The following is a 23,354-nucleotide window of genomic DNA, read 5'->3' as shown; positions in this document are numbered from 1 at the left end:
AAATGGCTAACTTGCATCTAGCCCCTTTAATGCCAGCTGGAATCCATTTTAATGACATTCAAGGCCTATTATATAAAATCCACTCCCGATATTTTATAAATGCATGTGAGTGTATGTGAGATTAGTTTAGTAATAGAAAATGTATTGTCCCTGTAAGTAAATTCATTTGCAGTGAGTAAAAAAGACACAAGACAAAAATGACCACAACGAACGGATCCAAAAATTGACGAAAGTCTATAGGTGAGGAAAGCGTTTCTCTTTGGTCCTCATGACAGGGAGCTGACATTGCTGCAATACCACCCCCTGGTGGCCAGAGGCGACTCCAAAAGAAACTTTGTAAACAATGGACACTTTGCACCTCCCAAACACGGCACAAAAGCCTGGCTCCAAAGATTTTAGAATTAAAAAGTTTAAGCCTGATGCTCTGGAGCAGTGTGGAGGCTTGTAGGGCGGGGCTTCCAGTCATTTTGCCCTTTTTAGGAACATGCTCCGTAGGAGGAGCAAGGTGCGCGTTATTTTCACAAACAACGGGACCATTAAGCTTCTGTCTAAGTTCCGTATATTATATCTATGCTCTTCGCTCCTGTACGTGTTTAAAATTTGCACAACAAATTGAATTTAGATTTTTAAAACATACTGTACTTTGCCGATGTAAATGCAACATTAGCAAAAAGAAGAGCAGACTTAGACAAAAGGTTTGAAAGGGCATAAAAGGTGCTGGAATTAAGATATTTGGTTATTTGGTCACTGCAGGTGTCGTAGCATGTTGTGTTTTTTTACTCATTAATTGTCCGTGAGAGTAAATACTACACTGACAAAAAACACAAAGGGACAGAGGGATATTGTACATCCAATTACACAATGGAGATAATTTTGTTCACTCAAACTTGGCTGTAAATACTGTTTAAGTGACGCTAGCCCACAGTTAGCTTTGCCCGTTAGCCTGTTAGCTTCTTCTTGATTGTGATTCCATTAGCGTGTATTGGTGCTCTGGGTCGGAGCAGGGAAAGCTGCAAGTGTGGTTTTCTGGCAGGGGGAGATGAAAGACCCCCCAATCATCCCATTAACACTTGTATTGCCCCCACAGGGACTACGACAAGGATTTATTAAGGTAAACAAGTTACTTAGTGCTGCTTTAAGATGAGATTGCCAGAGGAATTGGTAATTTATTTCAAGATAGTCTAAACCTGCTCCAAATCAGCATAATGTTTGTTATACAAGCACCTTTTATCTGAGTTAAGTAATCCTTTTGTCCCGTGTGTACCTTGATGTTGAAGAGCCAGGGTTTGAGCGCGTCCACCTGATCGGGGCCTTTGCTGAGGTCGTAAACCACGAGGTACAGAGCTCGGCAGGTCATGAGGTGAGGGTGAGAGCCGCTGAACTCCTCTCCTCCTGGACACACATTTACTTTGATTTACTTTGTTTTTAATGATACAATAACACTGTGAACAGACAAAGAATTACATGGCAACTGTTCCCACCTGAAACGTCCCAGACGTTGAGCACCATCTTCTTCCGGTCTCGTTCGGGGATCGTCCAATCACAGACCTCGATGCTGGCGCCACGTCTGGGACAGGCCTGCGGCCGTTTGAGCTTCATGAGCTGCTGGATCAGGCTGGTTTTGCCGCTGCCCGAGTTCCCCACGACGATCAGCTTCATCCGGAAATACGGCATGGCCTTTTTCAGACGCTGCTGCAGGAACCTGGGATTTATGGGTTAACAGGAAATAAACATCAGAGATTGACAGAGTGATTGATTTAAGTTCAAGGCGAGACACTGCAGGTGAATAGGGGTGAAAAAATCTAGTGTTTGGTATGTTTTCACTGAGATGTTTACATTTTGCCCCCGGCTGAACCTGGCTGTTTCGTACCTGATGATGTCTTTGGTCTTGGAGCCGATGAGCTTCAGGTCGAGCTGCAGTTTGAGTCCGTCCAGGGGCAGGTCCCACAGTCGCACCAGTTTCCCCATTTCATCCGGAAACGCCTGCAGACCCGGGTTCCTGCTCACGTCCAGAGAGGTGAGGCCTTCGAGGAGCCCGATCTCAGCCGGGATCTGCAAATACAGAATCAGGTCAAGAAGGACAGTAGGAAAGCTGCTTTGAATTTTACTGCAATGGATATTTGTGAAGCACTTAGCGATGATTATTGGTAAAAAAGTGCAATTTGTTAAATAGCTACTGCTACTACTACTTAAACTCTATGGGCATTATTTGAGATGACATGGAAAAATGGCAAAATGGTCTCAATTTACATGGCACATACATTATAGGCACTTTAGATCATCAAGGAACCACTCACCGATTCACACTTTCATTCATTTACAGTATGTGCACAGACACTGGAGGAAAGGCAGACACTATAACAGAGTGCACCTACAATCTGGACCACTGTAGCGACAAAAGAACACTAACATTTTTACTTTCTTTAATGTTTTGTATCTCATTTACTAAACATTATGAGTGAAATATAAATCACTCACTCAACAAGTCCTTTTTAAAGCAGAACTAACTAACTTTTGCCCCTAGGGTCGGAGGCAGGGATTGTAGTTTTCTGGCCAGAGATACCAGGGGAAGATCAAAGACCCCCCCAATCATCCCATTAACACTTATATTACCCTCAGAGGGACTACAAAAAGGATTTATTACAGGTTGACAACAGGCTCAACTTTAATGACAACACAGATAAGCTGTGTAAGAAAGGGCAGCATCACCTGTTTTGCCTCCGGAAACTGGCTTACTTTCATGTGGACAGGACCATAATGAGACTGTTGAATAAATCTTGTGTTGAGTCAGTGCTAACATTTTCTATGATGTGTTAGCTTGGAAATCTCAACATCAAAGCGAAAAACTCACTCAGCAAAATTGTAAATTTGAGTGCTAAGATTCTGGGAGCTCCTCAGACACTTTCTGACCTGTATTCTGGACAGGTGAATTCTGGCTAATGATGCTCATCCTCTGCATGGTGAATTCTGTTACTTGCCTTCTGGTTCGAGACTTAAGGCTCCATTGGTGGGGAAAAACAGATACAGATACTCTACTCTAAACGCGGAGTATAAAGGAGTATACAGGCACCAATTTCAGTGTGAGGGAAAAAGTTGTTGTATTCTCTTGTGCTGCCAATGACTTTTTGTAAGGTTTGCACTTCGGCATCTTGTTGAACTGGTGAATGAATGCATCTTTATTTTTCTTGTCTGTTTTTATGTATCTATTTTAATGTATCTTGTGCTGCAAAACTAATTGCCCCATCGGGGACTTGAAATAAAGTGAAGTGAAGTTATAAAGGTAAAAAAGTTACTTAGTTCTGCTTTAAACTTTTATTTGATTCAAAATTTGGGTAACTCACAACTTTTTTTTAACTTCAACTTGTAAAATTACTTTAAAATAATGTCACTCTTACTTAAGTGAATATTAACTACTGATATACTTTCTCCTGCTGGTCCCAGAGACAGGAGGCTGAATTTCAGTTTTACACTGCTAAAATCTAGAACAGACATGAGACAAGCCACAGCTCTGACCTTGTTCAAACCCAGGCCATACTTTTCACTTTTAATTCAATTTAACTCTGATTATCTATGTTCTAAGGACTATGAATTTGCTTATGAATGGTTGTCCCTGAGGTCAGACCTCCTTGGCCTCGTACCTGTGTGAGTCTGTTGTCGCTGAGGTGCAGTTTCTCCAGCCGGCTCCACCTGAACACGTCCGCCCTCAGGTCCAGGGCCTCGATGGAGTTTTTACTGAACATCAGCTCGCGGAGGTTCAGCGAGGACCAGGAGACCGGCCCGGGCAGAGAGGAGATACTGTTGTTCCTCAAGTCAACGGAGCGCAGGCTGAAGACAGAGACGGAGAGGGATGTAGAATTATAAGTTGTGTTTTTACACTTTTGTCCGTTTGAGTCTGTGGTCTACTGTAAGTCTTACTTCGGGAGCTGGAGGAGAGACTCTGGAACGTGGCTGAAGTTGTTGTTCGCTAATTTCAGGGTCATGATCTTCGGAGGCAGGTGCAGGATTTCAGCTGAGAGACAAGAGAACAATATTTGTTTTAAAAGTCATATTCATAAACAACAAAAGCCTCAAATACTTCTCCATCCAGTAAGATTGTCCCACATCTTTAGTATTGCGTGTAATTAGTAAAACGGCTTGAATCATTTATAGAAGAGCCCTAGAAGTCTCCTAAAATTCCTCGCCAATAGGGCTATACGATATCGGTATGGTATTGAAAAAATAAAAGTATGAAAAGGAGATCACACAAAATATGTATATTCAAAGACCAAGTTTTAATGCCTGTTGGGTCCAGGGACAGAATGGAAGGTGTCACTTGGTTGTTTCAGCTCAATTAAATGATACAAATAGTCTTTATTAAATAAATTACCATTATTGTTCTGTTTTCTGGCTCAAGATGACAAATATTTTAGTATAGGTGTCGGAAAAAACAGTACTGGTATCAAATAGATTTTTTTTACAGTACCCAGCCCTACTCATCAAATATATACTTTTGAGTTTTGAAATCCAAATCAAATGGAACCAAATCAGTGCTCTGCAGAAACAATAAAGCTGCTCCTCCTTTGAGAAAATATGTCACATGATGTGGTTGTGTCCTTGGGCAAGACACTTCACCCTCCTTGCCACCCTCCTTGGTGTATGTATGGGTGACTGGTTCCTTGATGTAAAGCACTTTGGGCCTGATAAAGGTAGAAAAGCGCTTGAGCCAATTTACCATTTGCCATGTTTTGATCAAGGTGCCAAAAATGTTTATTGTTTATCTTAAAGCCACACCGCGTCGAATTTTACTCAACGACTAAAATTGAAATATAAGCATTTATTTAATGACAGATATAATCATAGTTGAAAATAAACTCATGAATGTACAAAAAAACATAAGCTTTTGCTGTGAGCGGCTCAGCTCTCCTAAGACATGACTTTAAAGGGATATTTCAGGATTTTTGACATTGGGCCTCATCTCCTAGTTATCCAGAGTGTTGCTGATTTCTGGAGATATTTTTTTTGTAATTTATGTAGTTCTTATATTTGAAGAGTTTCATGGCACTAGGCTAGTGCTAGGCTAGCGCATTTCTATGGTATCAGCTAGCCTGCATTAAAAACAGTCTGACCTGCTCGTATCATAGCTTATACAACCACGAAGCTGATTCTGCTCAAATATAAGTTATTTTAAATGCAAAATAGTTAAAATTATTCTATGGACACAGACATTTATATGGTTAGTCTGGTGTTATAAGTGATTTGCCTCAGGTGCACTGTGGAGCGGGTCAGAGTGTTTTTAATGCAGGCTAGCTGATACCATAGAAATGCGCTAGCTAGAAACTATTCAATTATAAGAACTGCTTGAATTACAAAAAAAATCATCTCCAGAAATCAGCAACACTCTGGATAACTAGGAAATGAGGCCCTATGTCAAAAATCCTGAAATATGCCTTTAACTTTACCAGGAGTGTGTACGTCTCCAGCTCGTCTCCATGGAGATGTGACTTAAGTATGATGTGATTCATTCTTTGATTACCCACTGCAGTTACAGCATTTTCTGTGTCGAGCTGGTCATTAGGAGCATGTTTTGTACTGAGGGCAACAGTATAGTCTAAAATGTTACGCAGTGTCCCTTTAAGGTTAAATTATACTTCATTAATCCTCTGCATTTGACCCATCCTCTGAGCCACTCGGAAAACCTGTAGGAGCAGTGAGCTGCCAGTGTGGACCGGCGCTCGGGGACCCATCTCTAGATGTGGAGCCAGGCTCATGGTCAGAAACACCTGGCGGGAGGATTAACCTATTGTACATGTTTTTAGTGGTAGGGGAAACCGGAGTACCCGGAGGAAACCTACACAGACATGGGGAAAACATGCAAACTCCACACAGAAAGGCTCCGACCAGGTGGGAATCGAACCCGGGACCTTCTAGCTCTTGAAGAATTATAATTAGAAATCGTGTGTTTGCGCTCACAGAGTTTGTTGGTGGAGGCGCTGAAGACCTCCAGTTTGGGGCAGTCGCTCAGGAAGTCCCGGGACATTTCCTCCACGTTGTTTTTACTGACGTCCAGGAGTTTGATCTCAGGCAGAGACAGAGGAGCGGACAGGTCACTGATGCTGTTCCTGCACACAGAGAAACAAACATGTCACTAAACATATCGCTAATATCAACAACACCTAGCCTCGTTTTATAATCCCCAACACCTCCTACCCTTCCACGAGCAGCTCCTCCAGTTGCCCCATGGCCCGCTCCAGCCGCTGAGGAAACTCCTGGATCTTGTTGAAGGACAGGTTGAGGTGCTTGAGGCTCGGGCAGTGGGACGAGTGGCCGAAGCTCAGCGGCGTTTGGATGCAGTTGCGGGACACGTTGAGGGTGTTCAGCGAGGGCAGAGTCAGCAGCTCCGCGGGGAAACTGTCCAGCTGGTTTCCCTGGAGGTCCAGACGAGTCAGGCACCTCAGACTCTGGGAAAGACAGTAATAAAATTAGGTAAATGTCAGTCAATCACTAAACTAAACCTGAATTAGGGACGTGGTGTGGGTTTACAAAGTTGGCCAGGGATTAAATATCGAATAACTGGAGTCTAAGCGCTTGTACCTGGCAGAGCTGCGAGGGGAACTCCAGCAGGCTGTTGTGGCTCAGGTCCAGCCTCTGCAGGTGCTCGAGCTGCTGCTGAACCGAGCCGACGTCCATCAAGCAGCTGAGAGAGTCCAGCTCGTTCCCTGACAGGTCCAAGAGCCGGATCCGGTCCCGCTCTCTGGGGGACGAGGCCTCGCTGAAAACTGGAGAGAGAGAGAGAGAGAGAGGGTTTAAATAACTAACTCAATCACTTTTCCCCCCATCTCAAAACAAAAGCAGGAAAGTAGAGAGAGGAGTTAGAAATTGTTGAAACCTTTTTGCATTGATCCAGCGCGACCGTATTTCCTCGGTGTTGGTTCAGGATGATCCGTCTCTGTGGCCCCACTCTGAAAAAACAAGGCACAAGCTGCAACAATCAGTCAAATAACAAAATAAAAGTATTTTACAGGAATTTTTTGTGATCATTGCAGATTGATGAAGATAGTTTCGATGAAGATATTTTTTACAGTAAAATCACACAGTTTTTAACATTCTGCATATGTTTTATGCCTAGGCTATGGGGAATAAGAAACATTTGGTTTATTTCATTCATCAAGCTTCAGTTCAACACTCATCGAAGTTAACGCAACAAAGACAGTGCCTCATAAAAGATTAAAAATGAACACGAAATCAGTGCAGCATTGTAACTTTTTCAAGAGCCTGCAACTTTCCCACAAATATTCCTTAAAGGCACTATACCTGATCGGTAAAAATCTGTCCATGGGGCAAGATATTTACAATGAAATTAGAATAAAACAACAAAAAGATTTTTTCATGCAGTTTTGAGATATTTAAGCGTAAATATCTTGCCCCCTTATTTCAAGATTACTTTTTGCAGATGGCGGGAATGATTCAACCCCGGGCCGCGAAGGTGCTGAACATTACTTAAACGGATTTTACTGATCAGAAAATCACTTTAGTTGCTGGGAAGTTGTGGATTTAAAGGCACTATACCTGATTTTTGTTGTTTTTGAACAATGAAAGAGGACCCCACTAAATTAAAATATAAAAAATACAAACATACAGTATTTGTAGCGTCCAAATTCGTCACAGGGACAAGTTTATAAGCACATTTCACAACTTAAGGGTCACTTTCAGGGTCACTTTCGCAAAAATTGAAGAAAAAAGCCTCAAAGTTCATGAAATTGATGCAAATGTTTTAGTGTTTTCCCCACAAATGTTTGAGTTTACAATACGCTAAAAGAGGACACATTCCATTCCATTTATAGAAATAAAATCAGGTACAGTGCCTATTATAGGGACTGATAGGACTTTGTTTCGCTACAAACTCGACAGCAAACAGGAAGTATAATGAATTTTAAGGAAAGTAATTCAGCCAGTAACGGCCATTTGAGTGCTGAAATGATCAGATGGAGGTGTCCGACCTCTGCGCTGGCGTGTCTGCGTCGGCTCTGCTTCCGGCCCCCTCTCAGCTCCTCTGAAGAGTTACTGTGAGGTTTGGGAGACAACGCTCCAGTCACTGAGTCACTGCCTGTAAACACGACAAGAGAAGAGCGGATTTTCACAAAACAGAACTCTGATACAAATGCACATGTGTGGACGTTAAAGATCAGAACGACTTCTTCTTCAATAGCTGCTGAAAGGGTGAAGAGCCTGCTCAAGGAGAAGAAGCAGCTCCTCCAGGTACGGACAAGCGTTTTCAGTTCAAATGATAAAGCTCTTGGATGTGTTTAAAGGTTTGCCCCCCACCGTCGCTCTCCAGGTCGTCGTTGAGGAACAGCCCGTCGTCCGTGGACATGACGCTGAAGCAGGAGTCGTCGCTCTCGTCTGAGATGTATCCAGAGGTCAGACAGGGGTCGGTGTGCGAGCGCAGGGGCCCCGAGGCGCTCTTCAGACGCTGCAGAGACTGGATGTACCGCGCCAAGCTCACGCCTTTACCTGAGGGAGAGCAGAGGGAGGTCAAAGTCTCGGTCAGACAAAATTTGCAAAAACTTTCTTGAATGGAATGGAAGTGGAAAACCGGGTTTGGCTTTAACTAATGTAATATTTCCATAAGGGGGCAGATGGTTACTGTATATGGTGATCTGTTCTCAGGGTTTCTACAGGTGACAGAAAGGCAAATGTAATGCTTTTTAAAGCAGAACTAAGTAACTCATGTCCCTAGAGGCCATAAGCGCCACTGCAGGTGTCATAGCATGTTTTTTTACTCATTAATTGTCCGTGAGAGTAAATCCTACGATGACAGAAAAGACAAAGAGAGAGAGGGATATTGTACATCCAATTACACAATGGAGATCATTTCTTTCACTCAAACCCGCAGTTAGCTTTGCCCGTTAGCCTGTTAGCTTCTTCTTCGTGATTTAATTAGTGTGTATTGGTGTATTCTGGCCAGAGACACCAGAAGGAGATGAAAGACACTCCAATCATCCCATTAACACTTGTATTACCCCCAGAGGGTTTAAGGTAAAAAAGTTACTTGGTACTGCTTTAACATTTGGCATAATCAATTCAACCTGTGGGGAAGTGTGGGCAGTAAAGAGCACAAGGACTTCTTCATCAATAGCTGCTGGAAAAACAGGTTGGCAAGCTGCGTAATGAAGAGGATTTTAGAGCTGAAAGGGTCAAGAACCTGCTCAAGGAGAAGTAACAGCTCCTCAAGGTTTGGGCATAATCAATTCAACCTGTTATCTGCCAGCTTAGGGTTAGGGTTCGAGTTATGACATTATATGCAACTTTGCAGGTCCAAATCTTAAGGAGCTTACAGCCTATATGCCAGTGTGATGCCTCATTTGAAAGACAAGACCTTCTAGTTTCTAAAAATATGTGTAAGATCTGTGTGCGTGAAACCCTAACCCTAAACCCAACCCTAACCCACTGATCAGGGGGGACACTGCAAGTAACAGGTTGAGGTCTTTACATGAAATAAAACACTGGAACTGGATAAAACAGAAACTCTAGCTCAGTCTAGTAAATACAAAATGTGTCCTTACTGTTGAAGCGCGACGTGAAGCTGTTGGCGCGTCCTTTTTCGGCCAGCAGAGCGCTGAGCCAGGCCGCGTCGAGCCGGCCCAGCCTGAAGCCGCCCAGACACAGGGAGGAGCTGTGGAGGTCCAGCCCGAGCCTCCCCAGCAGCTGCACCACCGTGGGCCCGTCCCCGCGCTTCACGCTCACCGTCAGGGCACGACGCAGGTGCTGCTCCTGCGCCCCGCGACTCAACAGCAGCTCCACCAGATCCAGAGGGCCGCCCCGGTCACACACCTGGAGGAGAGGAGGCAGAGAGTCAGGGATACAACCCACAACCTGCTCACTAATGCTGCTTCCATCAAAGACAGTGGGCATCTTTCTGAAATGTGCACAATAAAGGCTCATAACATAGAGCTGTGTGTCAGGTGAAAACCTCTATACATTTAATTTAATTCCAACAAAAGTAAATTAACATGCATTTCCATCAAAGTGTGCAAGCAAATGATGATAGATAAAACAGCTGGATAAAACAGCATTTACCCAGCAGAGGGCGCACTGTGCATGTACTGTATAATTTGACTCAAAGTGTAACCTTCTTTTCATGTTTTGTTGCTGGTTAGTTAGTTTAACTTGGTGGACTAAGGATGCAAGCTGTTTTTAACCAGCCTAACCAGGGACAGGGGCTGCAAATTCACCTTTGGCTAAACACCTTATAATGTTTTCTTGTGCTGTCCCTGCCAATTAAAGAAACTTTATGTTAAAGTGGACAATTCATGCAAAATTTGCTTCTCAAACCATGTTATGCTAATGTTGTTCCCTTGTCAAAGAATTGCTTATTTCCTTTGACTTTTATTTATTTAAACAGGAAAGACCGTCTGAGATTAGGACTATAATTTCAAGGGGAGGCCTGGGACTATAATTTCAAGGGGAGGCCTGGCCCCAGAGCGGAACCTATTGTACGTATTTTTAGTGGTATCAGAAACTGGAATACCCTCAGAGAACCTACGCAGACATAGTATAATCTCATGCAGTTTACAGTAATCCTCAGGCAAAACTTCTAAATTTCGCTGTTTATTCTTCGACAGTGTCAGCGCTTTGTTCTGCTCTTCCTGGATACAAATGTGTATTGTATCTGCATAAACGTCATAAATCAAAATTACTTTTTAAATAAGTTATTCCTATAGCTGCCAGCAGGAGGAGCCCCAGAGCTTTAGACCTGTATTTCATTGTTACCATTAAATTATGTTTTTAAAGCAGTACTAAGTAACTCGTGCCCCTAGAGGCCACAACCGCCGCTGCAGGTGTTGTAGCATGTTGCGTTTTTTTACTTATTAATTGTCCGTAAGAGTAAATACTACGCTGACAGAAAAGACAAAGGGACAGAGGGATATTGTACATCCAATTACACAATGGAGATCATTTTTTTCACTTAAACTTGGCTGTAAATACTGTTTAAGTGGCGCTAGCCCGCAGCTAGCTTTGCCCGTTAGCCTGCTAGCTTCTTCTTCGTGATTCCATTAGTGTATTGGGGCCTCCGACCCGTAGGCAGCAAAGTTGCAATCGTGGTTTTCTGGCCAGAGACACCGGGGGAGATGAAAGACCCCCCAATCATCCCATTAACACTTGTATTACCCCCAGAGGGACTACGAACAGGAGTTATTGAGGTAAACAAGTTACTTAGTACTGCTTTAAGTCTATTGTAAACACGTCTGAAAAATATTCCTGCGACAGTGAAAAAGGAGTCTCCCCAAACACAGTCACATGTCCTTTTGTTTCCCTACTCAAACACCAAGATGTGCCTTATAGTCCTGTGATAGAAGTGATGGAAGTGCGTGTTGTTCTGACCTGGAAGATGAGGGACTCGGTTTTGGTCTTGGTGTTGATGTCCGCTCCCAGTTCTATCAGACACTCTGCCATCGCTGTGTCTCCTTCCACACAGGCCTTTTCCAGCATGGAGTAGTGCAGCTCGGAGTCGCTCCACAGCTTCGACAGAGCCAGGCAGACCGTCCTGCGCAGCTGACGGGACAGAGGACACTGGGAATCAGCTGAGAGAGAGTTTACAAGGACACTTCTGATGGGATAGGGTTAAATCTCTCAGTTACCGGACCGCTGCTCTGCTCCGCGCTGCCCTCTCGGAGCTGCCGGAAAACGTGTTGATCGAAGTGGTGTTTCTGGAGCTGAGCCGCCGCGCCTGAACACGCCTCCATCATCCGCAGAGACACCTGGAAACACTGCACAGGCACGAGCGCTGATGTTAGTGATGAGGCACAGAGAGGATCAAAGTGGGCCATGAAGAGCAGAGAATGTTACAGTGACGGAGCTGAAACACAAACCTTGAGCACCATCTCGCTGTCGTCTTTGTACTGGACCAAGGAGTCGACCGCCACAGACGCCAAAACGGGCAAAATCTGCCGCGACAGCTTCTTCTTCACGACCAGGTGGTTCAGCAGCGTCAGGCCCCAGAAGTGGATCTCTGAAGGCGAAAACAAGAAAAAAACATCACAGCGGGAAAACATACAATGGATACGCAGTCACAGATTCACAGTTAAAAAAAGCTAAATGGTCTTGTACCTCTGTCCTGGCGGAACATCTGCAGCGTGTGAAGGACGGTGTCGATCGCCCCCTGCTGGCAGAGGAGGTCCACTGCACCGGAGCAGTCGGCCAGAGCAGACAGAACCTTCAGCCCCACTTTTTGAATGGACGGGCTGCTGATGAACTGGGAACAAAACACAAGAAAAAAATATTTACAAAACTTTGTCAAAGCCTCATTCATGATAAGTTCTTATGTACACATTTGGTGGCCTTCTCTTATGCAGAGTTTAGGACTCTTACACACAATAAAACAGCAGATTTAGAACATTATCAGGCTCAAAATGAACCCCCAAAAAAGTTACTCCTTTCTCATGATCAATAACATGTATCCAAAAAGTATTTAATTTACAAATAAAATTATATGGGAGAAAAACAGTGAACAATTATTTTTATTATTATATTTCTTCTTCTTCTTCTTCTTCTTCTTCTTCTTCTTCTTCTTCTTCTTCTTGTGATCTGATGATGCTCTTGCCCAGGTGATGCTCTTGTCCCATGTTGTGGGACATTTTGTAAAACTTCCACCTTCGTATTTGAGCAGTCATGCGGCGTCTGAACTTTCTGAACAGGTTGAGCCACATTCTTTAACTTCATTTATTCCCAGAACCGTTTCCTGCTTCGATATCCGCCATTGTTCAGCTCCGTTCATGACTTATCGAACTCAAACAAGCGCCTTCAGGTTTAATCCTCGATACAATGTTCATGTTTTGAGCTTCTGCGGGCGCTCCATGTATCGTTTATCTTATTACTGCAGTGAATGGGGAGGAGTGTGTCGGGTCTGGGAACTGCTGCTTGTTTTCTCAGGCAACAATTAAACACTTGCTTTATCAAATCTTCCTTTGTTACAGATGGTCAAACACAAAAGAGAAGTGTGCTTTTAGGAACAGAGAAGAATTTGAAGAATGTACAGTAACTAAACAGTGATGTATGAGAGTCTAAAGTAAATGTGGTGATACAGTAGGATCGTGTATAGTCTGGGCTGCAGATAAGGTTTATTTAATAATGCGGTCGAGAAGATAAGGAAGCAAAACAACGTCTGTATCTGAAGTGAAGAGAATCTGATTTGATGCATTAGAGTTAAGCATTAATACAACTTGAGTCAATTTGTGAGATCGTTTAAGGGTTTTCTCTGAAGGTGCTGCCTCCAAATCCGAGGCTGTGGTTCTCGAAAAAAAAAAAATGCTGTTCCGCTCCAGCTCGGTTTCTGCCTCAGGTGGAGGAGTTCAAGTATTTCTGATTTTGTTGATATGTGAGATTTACCGGTGGATCGGATCAGTGTCTGCAGTGATGCTGTACCGGACTGTTGTGGGGAAGGAGCTGAGCTGAAAGGAAAACTTCTTCTGACATGACCTGATGGATCTGTCAGAACCATCAGACTGAACATGACATTTTTTTTCTTTTGCCATATTTGACTTTATCCCAGATGTAGGACAGGGACACATCCTAAACTCTAAATCGGCACACTGAAAACCACCAGCAATACCAATAAAGTAGTATTGCTGACTACTTTAGTGCAAAGTAGAACGATGTAGAGGATGTGTTTATGTTGAAGACGTACCCGGTTGAGCGCCTCGAGGAAGAGCGTGTGCGCGCCCTCCACCACACACTGGTTCTTCAGCACCTTCAGAGACACGTCGGCCATGTCGGGGTCAGACACCGAGCCGCTGCTTTCCCTCAAACTCCGGTCTGGAAACATTCACAGGAAGGTTCACACACGTCCAGCGCAGGGTCGGGAAAATGCAGAGATGATGAATGTGACGCAAAGATACTTAATCTATTGGTTTTTATGCATTTTATCAGTGGATCAGTTAAAGAATATACAGTAAGTAAAAAATCATCTCGGAACCAGTGATTTTGAGATGTTTGCATTACAAGAACACAGGACTGATACGCTGTTAAAGCCAGAGAACGAAAGAAGAAGGACCTTAGGTGTGATTACCTGGGCAGAGGAAGACCAGACTGGCCTTGAGAGCCTCCTCCTGAACATCAGGCTCAAAGTTATGAGCCTTCATCGTGAGGAGGACCTGCCCCATCGCCATGTTCAGCTCATCCAGACTCACGCTCCTGCAGCACACGACACACGGGTCACACCAGAGTCGGCCAAAACCTGCTCTGAAGGACTAAAGCGGAACAAGCGAGGGCTCCTTACCGTCCCTGGAACAGCAGGCTGAGCAGTTTGCAGGCGCTGACGGACACTTCTGTGGAGTTCAGATGCTTCTTCATCATTTCCACTAAGTTCACGTGGAGCCCGTTGGAGAGGAGCAGCATGCGCATTTTTCCTGGAATAGAATAGACAATAAACACACGCCTAAGTATTGCATTTCAGAGTGCTTTGCGTGGCGGGAGCGCTCACTCTTGTGCGTGAGGAGAGCGGTGATGGCGCTGGTCGCTGCCTGGAACACTTTGGTGGACGAGGAGTGGAGTAACATGGTGGCCATCAGCTGCCTGTGAACCGGAGTCCTGCAAAACACACGAGGCCAAAATCAGATGGACGACGGCGGGGTGTGCACAGGTCAGGGAATGAGGGAGTGTCGGGGAGCGCTTTGTTTGGAGATGATAAAACTCAATAAGAAAACCTATAATTAGAGAAGAAGAACCATGGAGGGCAGCTTTACGTAGCCAGAAGTCGTTAGAGGAAACAACAAAGCTCCCATTGAACTCCACCACAACTTTTTATCAAGAGGAATAACAAGGTAGCACAGTGGTTAGCGCTCGTGCTTCACAGCTAGCGGGTCCCAGGTTCAATAGGTAGCGTTCACGTGACATCACAACATTCTAAAGAGCCTATAGTTTAACATTGAGGTGGAGGTCAACTGACGGTAACTATGGTAACTGGGGTAACTGACACAATGCATATTTTTATGTCTTTGTTTTTTGGCTCATATCTCAGTCATTACTGGAGGAATCCACATGAAACAAAAACTGTCACAAAGTTCATTATCTCCTCTGTCGGCACATATGAACTAATGTCCAATTATTATCTCTAAAAAATGTCAAAAAGTGGTGACAATATGCGAAAACATGACCATGATGTTGTCCAAAAGAAAGGACTTTCAGACAAAAAAATAATATCACAGGTTTGTGAATCCAATCACGATCAAATACTGAAGAGGAAAAACATTTGTCAATTTTCGTTTTGGAGATTTCTTACAAAAACTGCATTTCTCCCATAGAGTTGCTTTGGCCCTGCCCTCCATCTGACATTATGACATCATCACATTCTAAATCGTGAACGCTACCTATTCCCACCTGGACGGGGCTTTTCTGTGTGGAGTTTGCATGTTCTCCCCGTGTGTGTGTAGGTTTCCTCCTGGTACAACGGTTTCCCCTACCACTAAAAACATGTACAATGAATGAGAGTGTGTTTGAGAGTCCGCATGGGGACGACAGATGGAAATTTGTATGTATGTTCAATAAATAAAATAAAATAAATTAATAAATAAAAAGGGAGCGTAAACCAATAACAAAATGAAAAAATAATGACTAAAATACATGAAAATCTTTGTGGTTTAATAAGTTATCAAACTCAACCGCAGTTGTACTTTTAAGATGTGCGATTAACTTGCAGTGCAGGTATTTCTTAAATACAAAAAAAATAATCTTTTTTTAACCTCTTAATCCCCCACCTTTTCTACAGTTCTCCAGCTTTAACCAAATCTAAAAGTTTCTCAACTGGAGCTTATAGCCAGTGAAGACCTACACAATTTATCTAAACTGATCTTTTTCTGTGCTCCTCACTTTTTTTTTTTTTTTGGGGGGGGGGGGGCGTTTTTGCCATTTTTTAAATAAAAAAAAATCCACTTTTTTAAAATATTTTTTATCACTTTCCATTGTTTGTTTTGTTGAGTTTATCACATTATCATCACTTTATTGTCACATTTTTGTTGCTCCTTTCTTGCTTTGATTTGAGCTTTTCAGCTGAACTCGAGAAAATGTGCTCGGTTAAGGTGGGGGTTAAGGGGTTAAAGTCAATCTGAACCGTTTTCCAGAACGTATATTGTTCAAATGATGTAATAGCACATTTGATACAGTAGGAGGCGACGTGCTCCTTACGTTGGGTAGTTAAACAGACGAAGAAGACGCATTCCGGAAGTCCAAGAGTTTAGCATTAGCATTTAGCATAACAACAGCAGCACCGGCTTTACTACAAGTTTCTGCCAAAGCAACATCAGCAGTTTGGTGTTTCAAACGCCTGGACAAATTTACTAAAACAGAAAGATTTAATATCTAAGTTGAAAACGGGACGACTAAAGGAGGTAGATCTATTATATGGTTTCTTAAACATTGGGTCTTTGATTTTATTCATTTGGCATTATTGTGCAAGAGTGAATGTGTTTAAGCGAACTATTCCACAACCGTCAAGCCCTGTCTGATCATTGAAGAAGAGGCTCTATATCTGATTTTATTTTCCTTTTTTTAATAAGCGAAATCAGCATTGTCAGTGCGCATGCGTGGTAACGTTCCGGTCAAAGTTCACCCCTACCCACGGTGTCGCCAAAGTCCATTAAAATCAGACTATCATAGTAGAACAACCGGCTATTTAGTGACTATTACGTCGCTTAAAGTTGTTTTACGGCGATATACCAGGTTTGCATTTATTCTCCATTGCAGCGCGACTGTCCACGTGGGTTTAATCAGTCTATGAAGAGTTTTGCTCAATAAAGGATCACAAATCCTACTGAAAGAAAAGATCCAGAACGTCGTGACGCGAATGGATTAAATTAGTAAGTTTGACATCTGGCTAACTAATGCTATCTTTAACCAATATGTCTATTTAGTTAATATAACAACTGTTGTGTATTTATTTATTGGTTTAGTAATAAGGGCCACGAGTTCTTTATCTCTTCCCAGTGACACTGTGTGCCCGTTTCTTACAGAATTCTTTTAAAACAACGATTTTCAACGCTTAATATATTCAATATCTGTGTCACACTCTGTCATGTTAACAGTTTGGGATCATTTGGGATACAATCTCATAGATATCATATAATAAAGGCTAGATGTCTTAAGGCGGAGTCCCTTCATAACGTCATAACTGGCGGCCATCTTGCCACAGGGATAAGCTTTCTGGCGAGCTCAAGTAAGTGAGTGACCAGCACAAACACAAATTCTCTTATCTCGCTGAAATCTTGACGGATTTCCAAACTGTTTGGTTTCTTACACACGTTATAAACATGGCTATAATTGTTTGGAACGCTGGAACATGTTGATTATGTTCATATGTATGCTGTGTCATACCAACATCTCTGACGTTTATAACAAACCAAACCGTTTGGAAATCAGTAGAACATTTTCAAGTTATTTAAAAAGTACATGCACCATAAAACACAATGTTACGAGTGAGCGAGCTCCCTGTGGAAATCGGCATTGCCCTCTATTGGCCAGCAGTGCGTACGAGACATCTAGCCTTTATTATATGATATCGGCAGATACGAAAGTAATGGAAGCTCTTCAATCTGTTCTGGCTCGGCTCCCAAATATCCAAAAATTAAAATTGAAGCCTTGGAATGCTCCCAAGAGTTCTGATAGAGTTCTGATAGAGTTCTGATAGAGTTCTGACAGAGCTATGACAGAGTTATAATGGCTGCTTCACTCACTCAGGCGCATTACATATGTCACGACCAAGCGTTAGCGAAAATCAGATCCAATGGGTTCAAAGTAGTTCACTCCTCCCACCTGATAACGGAGCTCAATTGTGAAGATCCAGACCCTTGTATGAAACGCAATGAGTACGAGGGTCTGGTAAAACCAGGCTAGACCTGATGTTGTTTAGCGTTGAATCTCATTGTTGTCTCTGTTTACAGCTGAGGCATCACCACCTGTTTGTGAGATTTTAAAAATGTCTAAAGGCCAAATTCTGAGAGCTTTGGTGGCTGAGCGTCTGTCTGCGGCGGCTGAAGACATTTTTGCGTTGTTTGAAAGAACAATAGTGGAGTATGAGGAGGAACTGTGTCGCTCCATTGAGGAGAACCGGAGGAAACAACAGTTCCTGGAAGAGGTTCTGAGCCCGAGAGTCGAACTGGTCAGAGTGAATTTCCAGATCCCATCAACAAGTCCCGGTCCCGGCCCCGGTCTGAACCAGGAAATCACAGAGACTCCACAGATTAAAGAGGAACAGAGCGTCAAACAGGAGGAAGAGCAGCTGCCAGTGTAGGCCCCACCACTTTCAACATGTCACAGGACCAGTATTTACACTAGATTTTCAAATATATCTAAATTGCATTATTATTTTTCAGGTTTGTTCCAGAGTCCAGTGCTGTATGTGTGAAGACTAAAGAGTCCTCAGAGCTTCCACAAAGACAAACCGAGCACCAAGAGGAAACGCAGAGAGGAAACATCAGCTCAGAGCCATATTTCCACTCAGAGACTGAGGGACACACTGAGCACTCGACTGACACAGTCAATGATGACGACTGGGATCCTCCATTCGGCTGCTCGGCTGCACAGCTGGAGACAGATTCTGACAGAGGCCACTACAACCAAGTCCAGATCAGTGACAGAAGCGCTGAACTGTTCCCCCAAAACACGTCTGCACCAGAGAACACTGTCCTCAGTCACATGTCAGGAGCTAACGAAAGAGCAGAGAGGAAGAGGCACCTGTGTCATGTTTGTAACAAGAGATTTCTCACAAACTTCCTATTACAAGTACACATCAGAAGTCACACGAAAGAGAAACCTTACAGCTGTTCAATCTGTGATAAATCATTTTCCATGAAATCAAATCTAGTTCGACATAATAGAACACACACAGGCGAGAGACCTTACAACTGCACAGTCTGTATGAAATCATTTACCGAAAAGTATGCTTTAACACTACATAGAAAAATACACACAGGTGAAAGACCATTCAGGTGCTCAATCTGTGACAAAACATTTATCTACAAATATAAATTAGCTCAACATAAAAAATTACACACAGGCGAAAAACCTTTCAACTGTTCAGTCTGTAAGAAATCTTTTTCAAGTAAATATAGTTTAAAAGATCACAACGGAACACACACAGGTGAAAAGCCATTCAGCTGCCCATTCTGTGATAAAAGATTTGTAAAAAAATACAGTCTAAATGAACATGTAAGGAACCACACTGGAGAAAAAACTTACGAGTGTCCAATCTGTACGAAATCATTTGCTTCAAGATGCGTTTTGAAAAATCATAGAACAACGACACACAAAGGCAAAAAAATAAGCATCTCAAAAAACACACGAGCGCCCACAGAGGACGGAGTCGCTGACGTGGCCGGCCACGCCCTCTAGGTCGGATCAGACCTCGCTGGCCCAATCAAAATCGCAATCTCTACATTGATCAATCTCAATAATCGTCATGGCACTTTTTAATTATCACGTTTAGAGCCAGTTCTTTGGCAGAAACTGAACCTAGTTTTGGAGTTTTTTGCTCCATCTGAAACGTTTACGGCAAAACCGGAAGTGCACCATGACAAGAAGCATCCGAGTCGTGCTGTCAGTAAGGAAGGAGGTAGGAAAAGGAGCCTGTATGCTTCCTATCATACCTCCTTCAGCAGGTATGATAACTGTTCAAAGACCTTTCTTCTCGGTACGAGGAAGGACTACGGAAGATGGATCTTGGCAAGGTCGGGGGAGATGTCCCGGGAGGTCCTGGAACAGATTTCAAGGCTATGCAGAACTATGGACTGAGAAGGCCACAACCTGCTGCAGATGTCTGAATAATGTAGAAGACCAGGGAAAAGCATATTGATTTTAAAGTAAAAAAAACTGAATAATTGAATATTTAGGAGTGGGGCAGTTATCTCTCCTGTGCAATGTCAACATCCCCCACAAGACCAAGCCGCAGGTGAAAGGACTTGACAAGGACTGATATATGAACATTAACATTACAAGGTCTCTGGGAAGAGCCCACAGACACAAAGACCAAGTGTTATCAGTCACCTTGAGTCTCTCTCTAAAACCAAATAAATCAGGTTCGAAATCTAGGAGTAATCATGGACTCAGACCTGAACTTAAACAGCCACATCAAAGCAATAACATCAGCAGCTTTTTACCATCTGAAAAACATGGCTAAGATCAGAGGAATAGTGTCAAAACCAGACTTAGAGAGACTTATCCATGCAGTTGTCTCCAGCAGGTTAGATACTGTAACGGCTGCTCACTGCTGCAGAACATCCAGAACCAGGAAATACGACCATATTAGTCCAGTGCTCCGGTCTTTGTACTGGCTTCCTGTCGCTCAAAGAATAGAATTTTTTTTTATTAAGTCTTTTCATGGTTTAGCACCAAAGTCCATCTCTGACATGTTACAGCCGTATGAACCATCTTGGGCCCTGAGAACTTCAGGGAGGGGTCTCCTGGTGGCTCCAGAGTCAGGACTAAACACGGTGAGGCTTTCAGTTTCATGCAGCTAAAATCCGGAGGATGTGAGACAGGTCTCAACTCTGACAATGTTCAAATCCAGGCTGAAAACAGTTCTTTTTACCCGTAAATTTGACACTGAAAGTGTTCTATCTGCACTCTTGCCTTTTACTGTAATTGATTCATTTTATGTTGATGTTTTATTGATTTGATCTGTTTTCTTGTGATTTTATGCAACTGTGAAGCACTTTGAATTGCCTTGTGTATGAATTCTGCTCTACAAATAAACTTGCCTTATTTGGATCAACCAATCTGTTTGTTTTTAGTTTGAGGACAGTTGCCTGGCTCTTGTGACACAGAGACAGATCTGTTTTATCTTTGATCCTGAGAGCACTCTGGGCGCACTGACCCATCGCCGGCAGAGCTAGTGATCGTAATGCTTTGTTGATATTATGTAATGTGAGAAATGTCTGGTACGGCACCTCTGGTTGTGATCCTCGTCGGACTGGTCCATCCCGGCCCCGTGCAGTAACAGGCTGTGCACCGCCCAGCTCGCCGCTTCCTGGAAACCCCAGAGGAATTCACTTTTTAACCTGGTGACGTCAGGCCACAGAGAAGGAGTTGTGCAACAGAGAAACCACGAGTGTATTATGATAACGTCACACAAAGCAAAAAAAAAGTCCATTGTGCATTGCGTTAACTGGATGTTTGGATAAGAGCCAGTTTCATCTCGGTGTGTAATAAGATTTGATCAATAAACATTTACATTAACCATGAACCTGTATATTGTGAAAGCTGACATTTATTGAATAAAAAATAAATGTGCATCTAGTTAAAAAGCTTTTATTTATTTTTTATTTTTTTATCATGAACGAGAAGCTACTGTAGTTGTGAGAGTTTTGTTGCCTGAAAGTTGCGAATAAACTAATATATGGTGAGAAAGTAGGATGTTAACCTCTTGACGTTTTCTTGACTGGAGCTCACACATAGGCCTGTGTGACGTCTCATTTTAAAATACTAACACCTAGAAAATCTGTGCTCGGCCTTGGATCAGTTTTTCTAGATCTAAGACCAGACCTGGGTTTACCCAAAACACAAAATAGTAGTGCCAACTCCAAATCCAAATGCTGAGTTGTGTTGAGATTAATGCTCTGAAAAGAGAATGTTATTTACAGGCTTGGCCAAATACCGTAAGACTTGTTGATATTACTCTTCCTGATCAGCGACTCTTACATCTATCTTTGCTAAAACATGTGATAAACAAAAGTTAAAATATTGTATGTTCTGCTTAAAGCCGAGACCTCTGACCTGCACAGACGGAATCTCCGCGTGGAGCTCCAGCGCGCTGCAGCAGATCTCCATCCAGCTCAGCCCCAGATGGTGCACCTCCTGTGGGCTGCGCTGCTCCAGCTCCTCCCCCTCCTCCAGACCCTGAGCCGCTACAGCCTGGTTCTGCACGATCGTCGCCGCTGCAACACATGATGAACGATGATGACAAATGATTCAAACCCAATCAACTGTGCTTTGAAATGCATAAGACACGGAGGTGCAGGGGGCGCGGCCTTTCTGTGTGGAGTTTTCATGTTCTCCCCATGTGTGTGTAGGTTTCCACCAGGTACTCCGGTTTCCCCTATCACTAAAACATGTACAAAAGGGATGAACAATGTGTGTGAATGAATGGTGGTCAGAGGGACTGTTGTCGTGACAGCACTTCTGTCAGCCTACGCCAGGGAAACTGAAGCTCCACACGTATCTTACCACCACTGTGTGTGGAGAGAGTCAAGTGTCTGTCACTGTGTGAAGTGGTTTGGGCGACTTGTGTCGTGTGAAAAGCGCTATACAAATAAACTTCCTTTCCATTCCATGTTAAGATTTTTTAAATCTTAGTTCCTAGCCTGGCATAAAGCCAGACTGATTTTATTTATGTATTTATAAATACATATGAAGACAGTCTGGGATTGTGGTAATAGGACGCAATTTCCAAATCAAGACGGGCAGGGCTAACGATCGCGGTTTGAACGAGAGTGAACCAATCAAACACAAAGCGATCTTGGCTTTGCGTTCACGTCCTCCGCCATGATTGTTTGTAGTCCACACGTGCAGTCGAGTAAATGCTCCGGTGAAAGCCGTCAGAGGAGCTTCTTGCTGTGGCTTTAAGGACAGGTCCAGCTCATTTAAAACAGAAGAAAAGGCACTGGTAAAAGCTTGTTGTTTCGCGGCTGCCATCTTCACTGTTTTGGTTACGGCCCAGAGGAGCACTGGTCGGTGGGAAATCCTAGCACGGAAGATGGCGCACCATTAACTCCCGCCTCCCGTGCTCTGATTGGCTCGTCTTGGTTTTGCCGGAGTCAGCAAGATTCAAATGCACAACTCCAGACTGTATCCCCATGTGTCTCTGAACATGGAGGATCAGTCTGTCTTGTGCCAGGCTACATGCTTCTAATGCCAGAGTGAAGCTGAAGATTTCCTCCTGATATAAATATAACAAAACCATGGAATAAAATGGTCTTAAATGATATAGCACTTTCCCACCTACATCAAGCACTCAGCAAGGAACCCCTCACCCATTCACAGTCATTCATACACCAATGTATGAAGACACTGGAGGCAAGGAGGGTGAAGGACACAATGACAGGGTGCACCAGCGGGAGCCAGGATTCGAACCCCCGACCTTCCGATCACGAGACGACTCTCTCTACCATCTTTGGCTCTATCCTGGATTTAGATAATGTGCTTGAAAATGTAGATAAAAGCATTGGGCTATTGCAAACAAAGGTCTTATCTGCTCTTATGTACAGTGGGCAAATGATCTCATAAAACAAGTATCTAATTTGATTTGAGAAATCATGAATGGGAAATTCTGAAGTCGCTGTAGAAGAAAGTGTCAGTGACGTCAATCGCTGCTGGAGTAATTCTATCAACTG

General features: G+C 43.3%; 2 protein-coding genes across 2 annotated transcripts in view; one reads left to right on the top strand and one right to left on the bottom strand.

Annotated features, from left to right (window-relative positions):
- lrrk2 (leucine-rich repeat kinase 2) overlaps nt 1-23,354 on the bottom strand; it is a 59,235-nt gene that overhangs the window by 16,019 nt on the left and 19,862 nt on the right. Inside the window, exons 10-31 of the mRNA XM_079560396.1 lie at nt 21,739-21,899; nt 20,913-20,992; nt 14,459-14,565; nt 14,255-14,384; nt 14,045-14,169; nt 13,664-13,791; nt 12,088-12,232; nt 11,850-11,989; nt 11,619-11,747; nt 11,362-11,532; nt 9,543-9,810; nt 8,302-8,490; nt 7,977-8,083; nt 6,866-6,938; nt 6,571-6,755; nt 6,187-6,437; nt 5,950-6,098; nt 3,916-4,009; nt 3,639-3,825; nt 1,871-2,052; nt 1,482-1,702; nt 1,265-1,392 (exon numbers count right to left, since the gene is read on the bottom strand). Of these exons, the coding sequence (XP_079416522.1) occupies nt 1,265-1,392; nt 1,482-1,702; nt 1,871-2,052; nt 3,639-3,825; nt 3,916-4,009; nt 5,950-6,098; nt 6,187-6,437; nt 6,571-6,755; nt 6,866-6,938; nt 7,977-8,083; nt 8,302-8,490; nt 9,543-9,810; nt 11,362-11,532; nt 11,619-11,747; nt 11,850-11,989; nt 12,088-12,232; nt 13,664-13,791; nt 14,045-14,169; nt 14,255-14,384; nt 14,459-14,565; nt 20,913-20,992; nt 21,739-21,899 (3,350 nt within the window). The remainder of the gene's footprint in view (nt 1-1,264; nt 1,393-1,481; nt 1,703-1,870; nt 2,053-3,638; nt 3,826-3,915; nt 4,010-5,949; nt 6,099-6,186; nt 6,438-6,570; nt 6,756-6,865; nt 6,939-7,976; nt 8,084-8,301; nt 8,491-9,542; nt 9,811-11,361; nt 11,533-11,618; nt 11,748-11,849; nt 11,990-12,087; nt 12,233-13,663; nt 13,792-14,044; nt 14,170-14,254; nt 14,385-14,458; nt 14,566-20,912; nt 20,993-21,738; nt 21,900-23,354) is intronic.
- On the top strand, nt 16,220-19,359 carry LOC306965081 (uncharacterized protein; the record flags this gene model as incomplete). Its single annotated transcript, XM_079559325.1, has 3 exons — nt 16,220-16,361; nt 17,910-18,255; nt 18,342-19,359. The coding sequence occupies exons 2-3, from the start codon at nt 17,945-17,947 to the stop codon at nt 19,357-19,359; spliced, it is 1,329 nt and encodes a 442-aa protein (XP_079415451.1). The 5' UTR covers nt 16,220-16,361; nt 17,910-17,944.

The sequence above is a fragment of the Gobius niger genome (genome assembly GCF_951799975.1).
Source record: "Gobius niger genome assembly, chromosome: 7".
Taxonomy (NCBI): Eukaryota; Metazoa; Chordata; class Actinopteri; order Gobiiformes; family Gobiidae; genus Gobius; species Gobius niger.
Note: the sequence above shows the minus strand (reverse complement) of the source record. Positions and strands in the feature narration are given on the sequence as shown.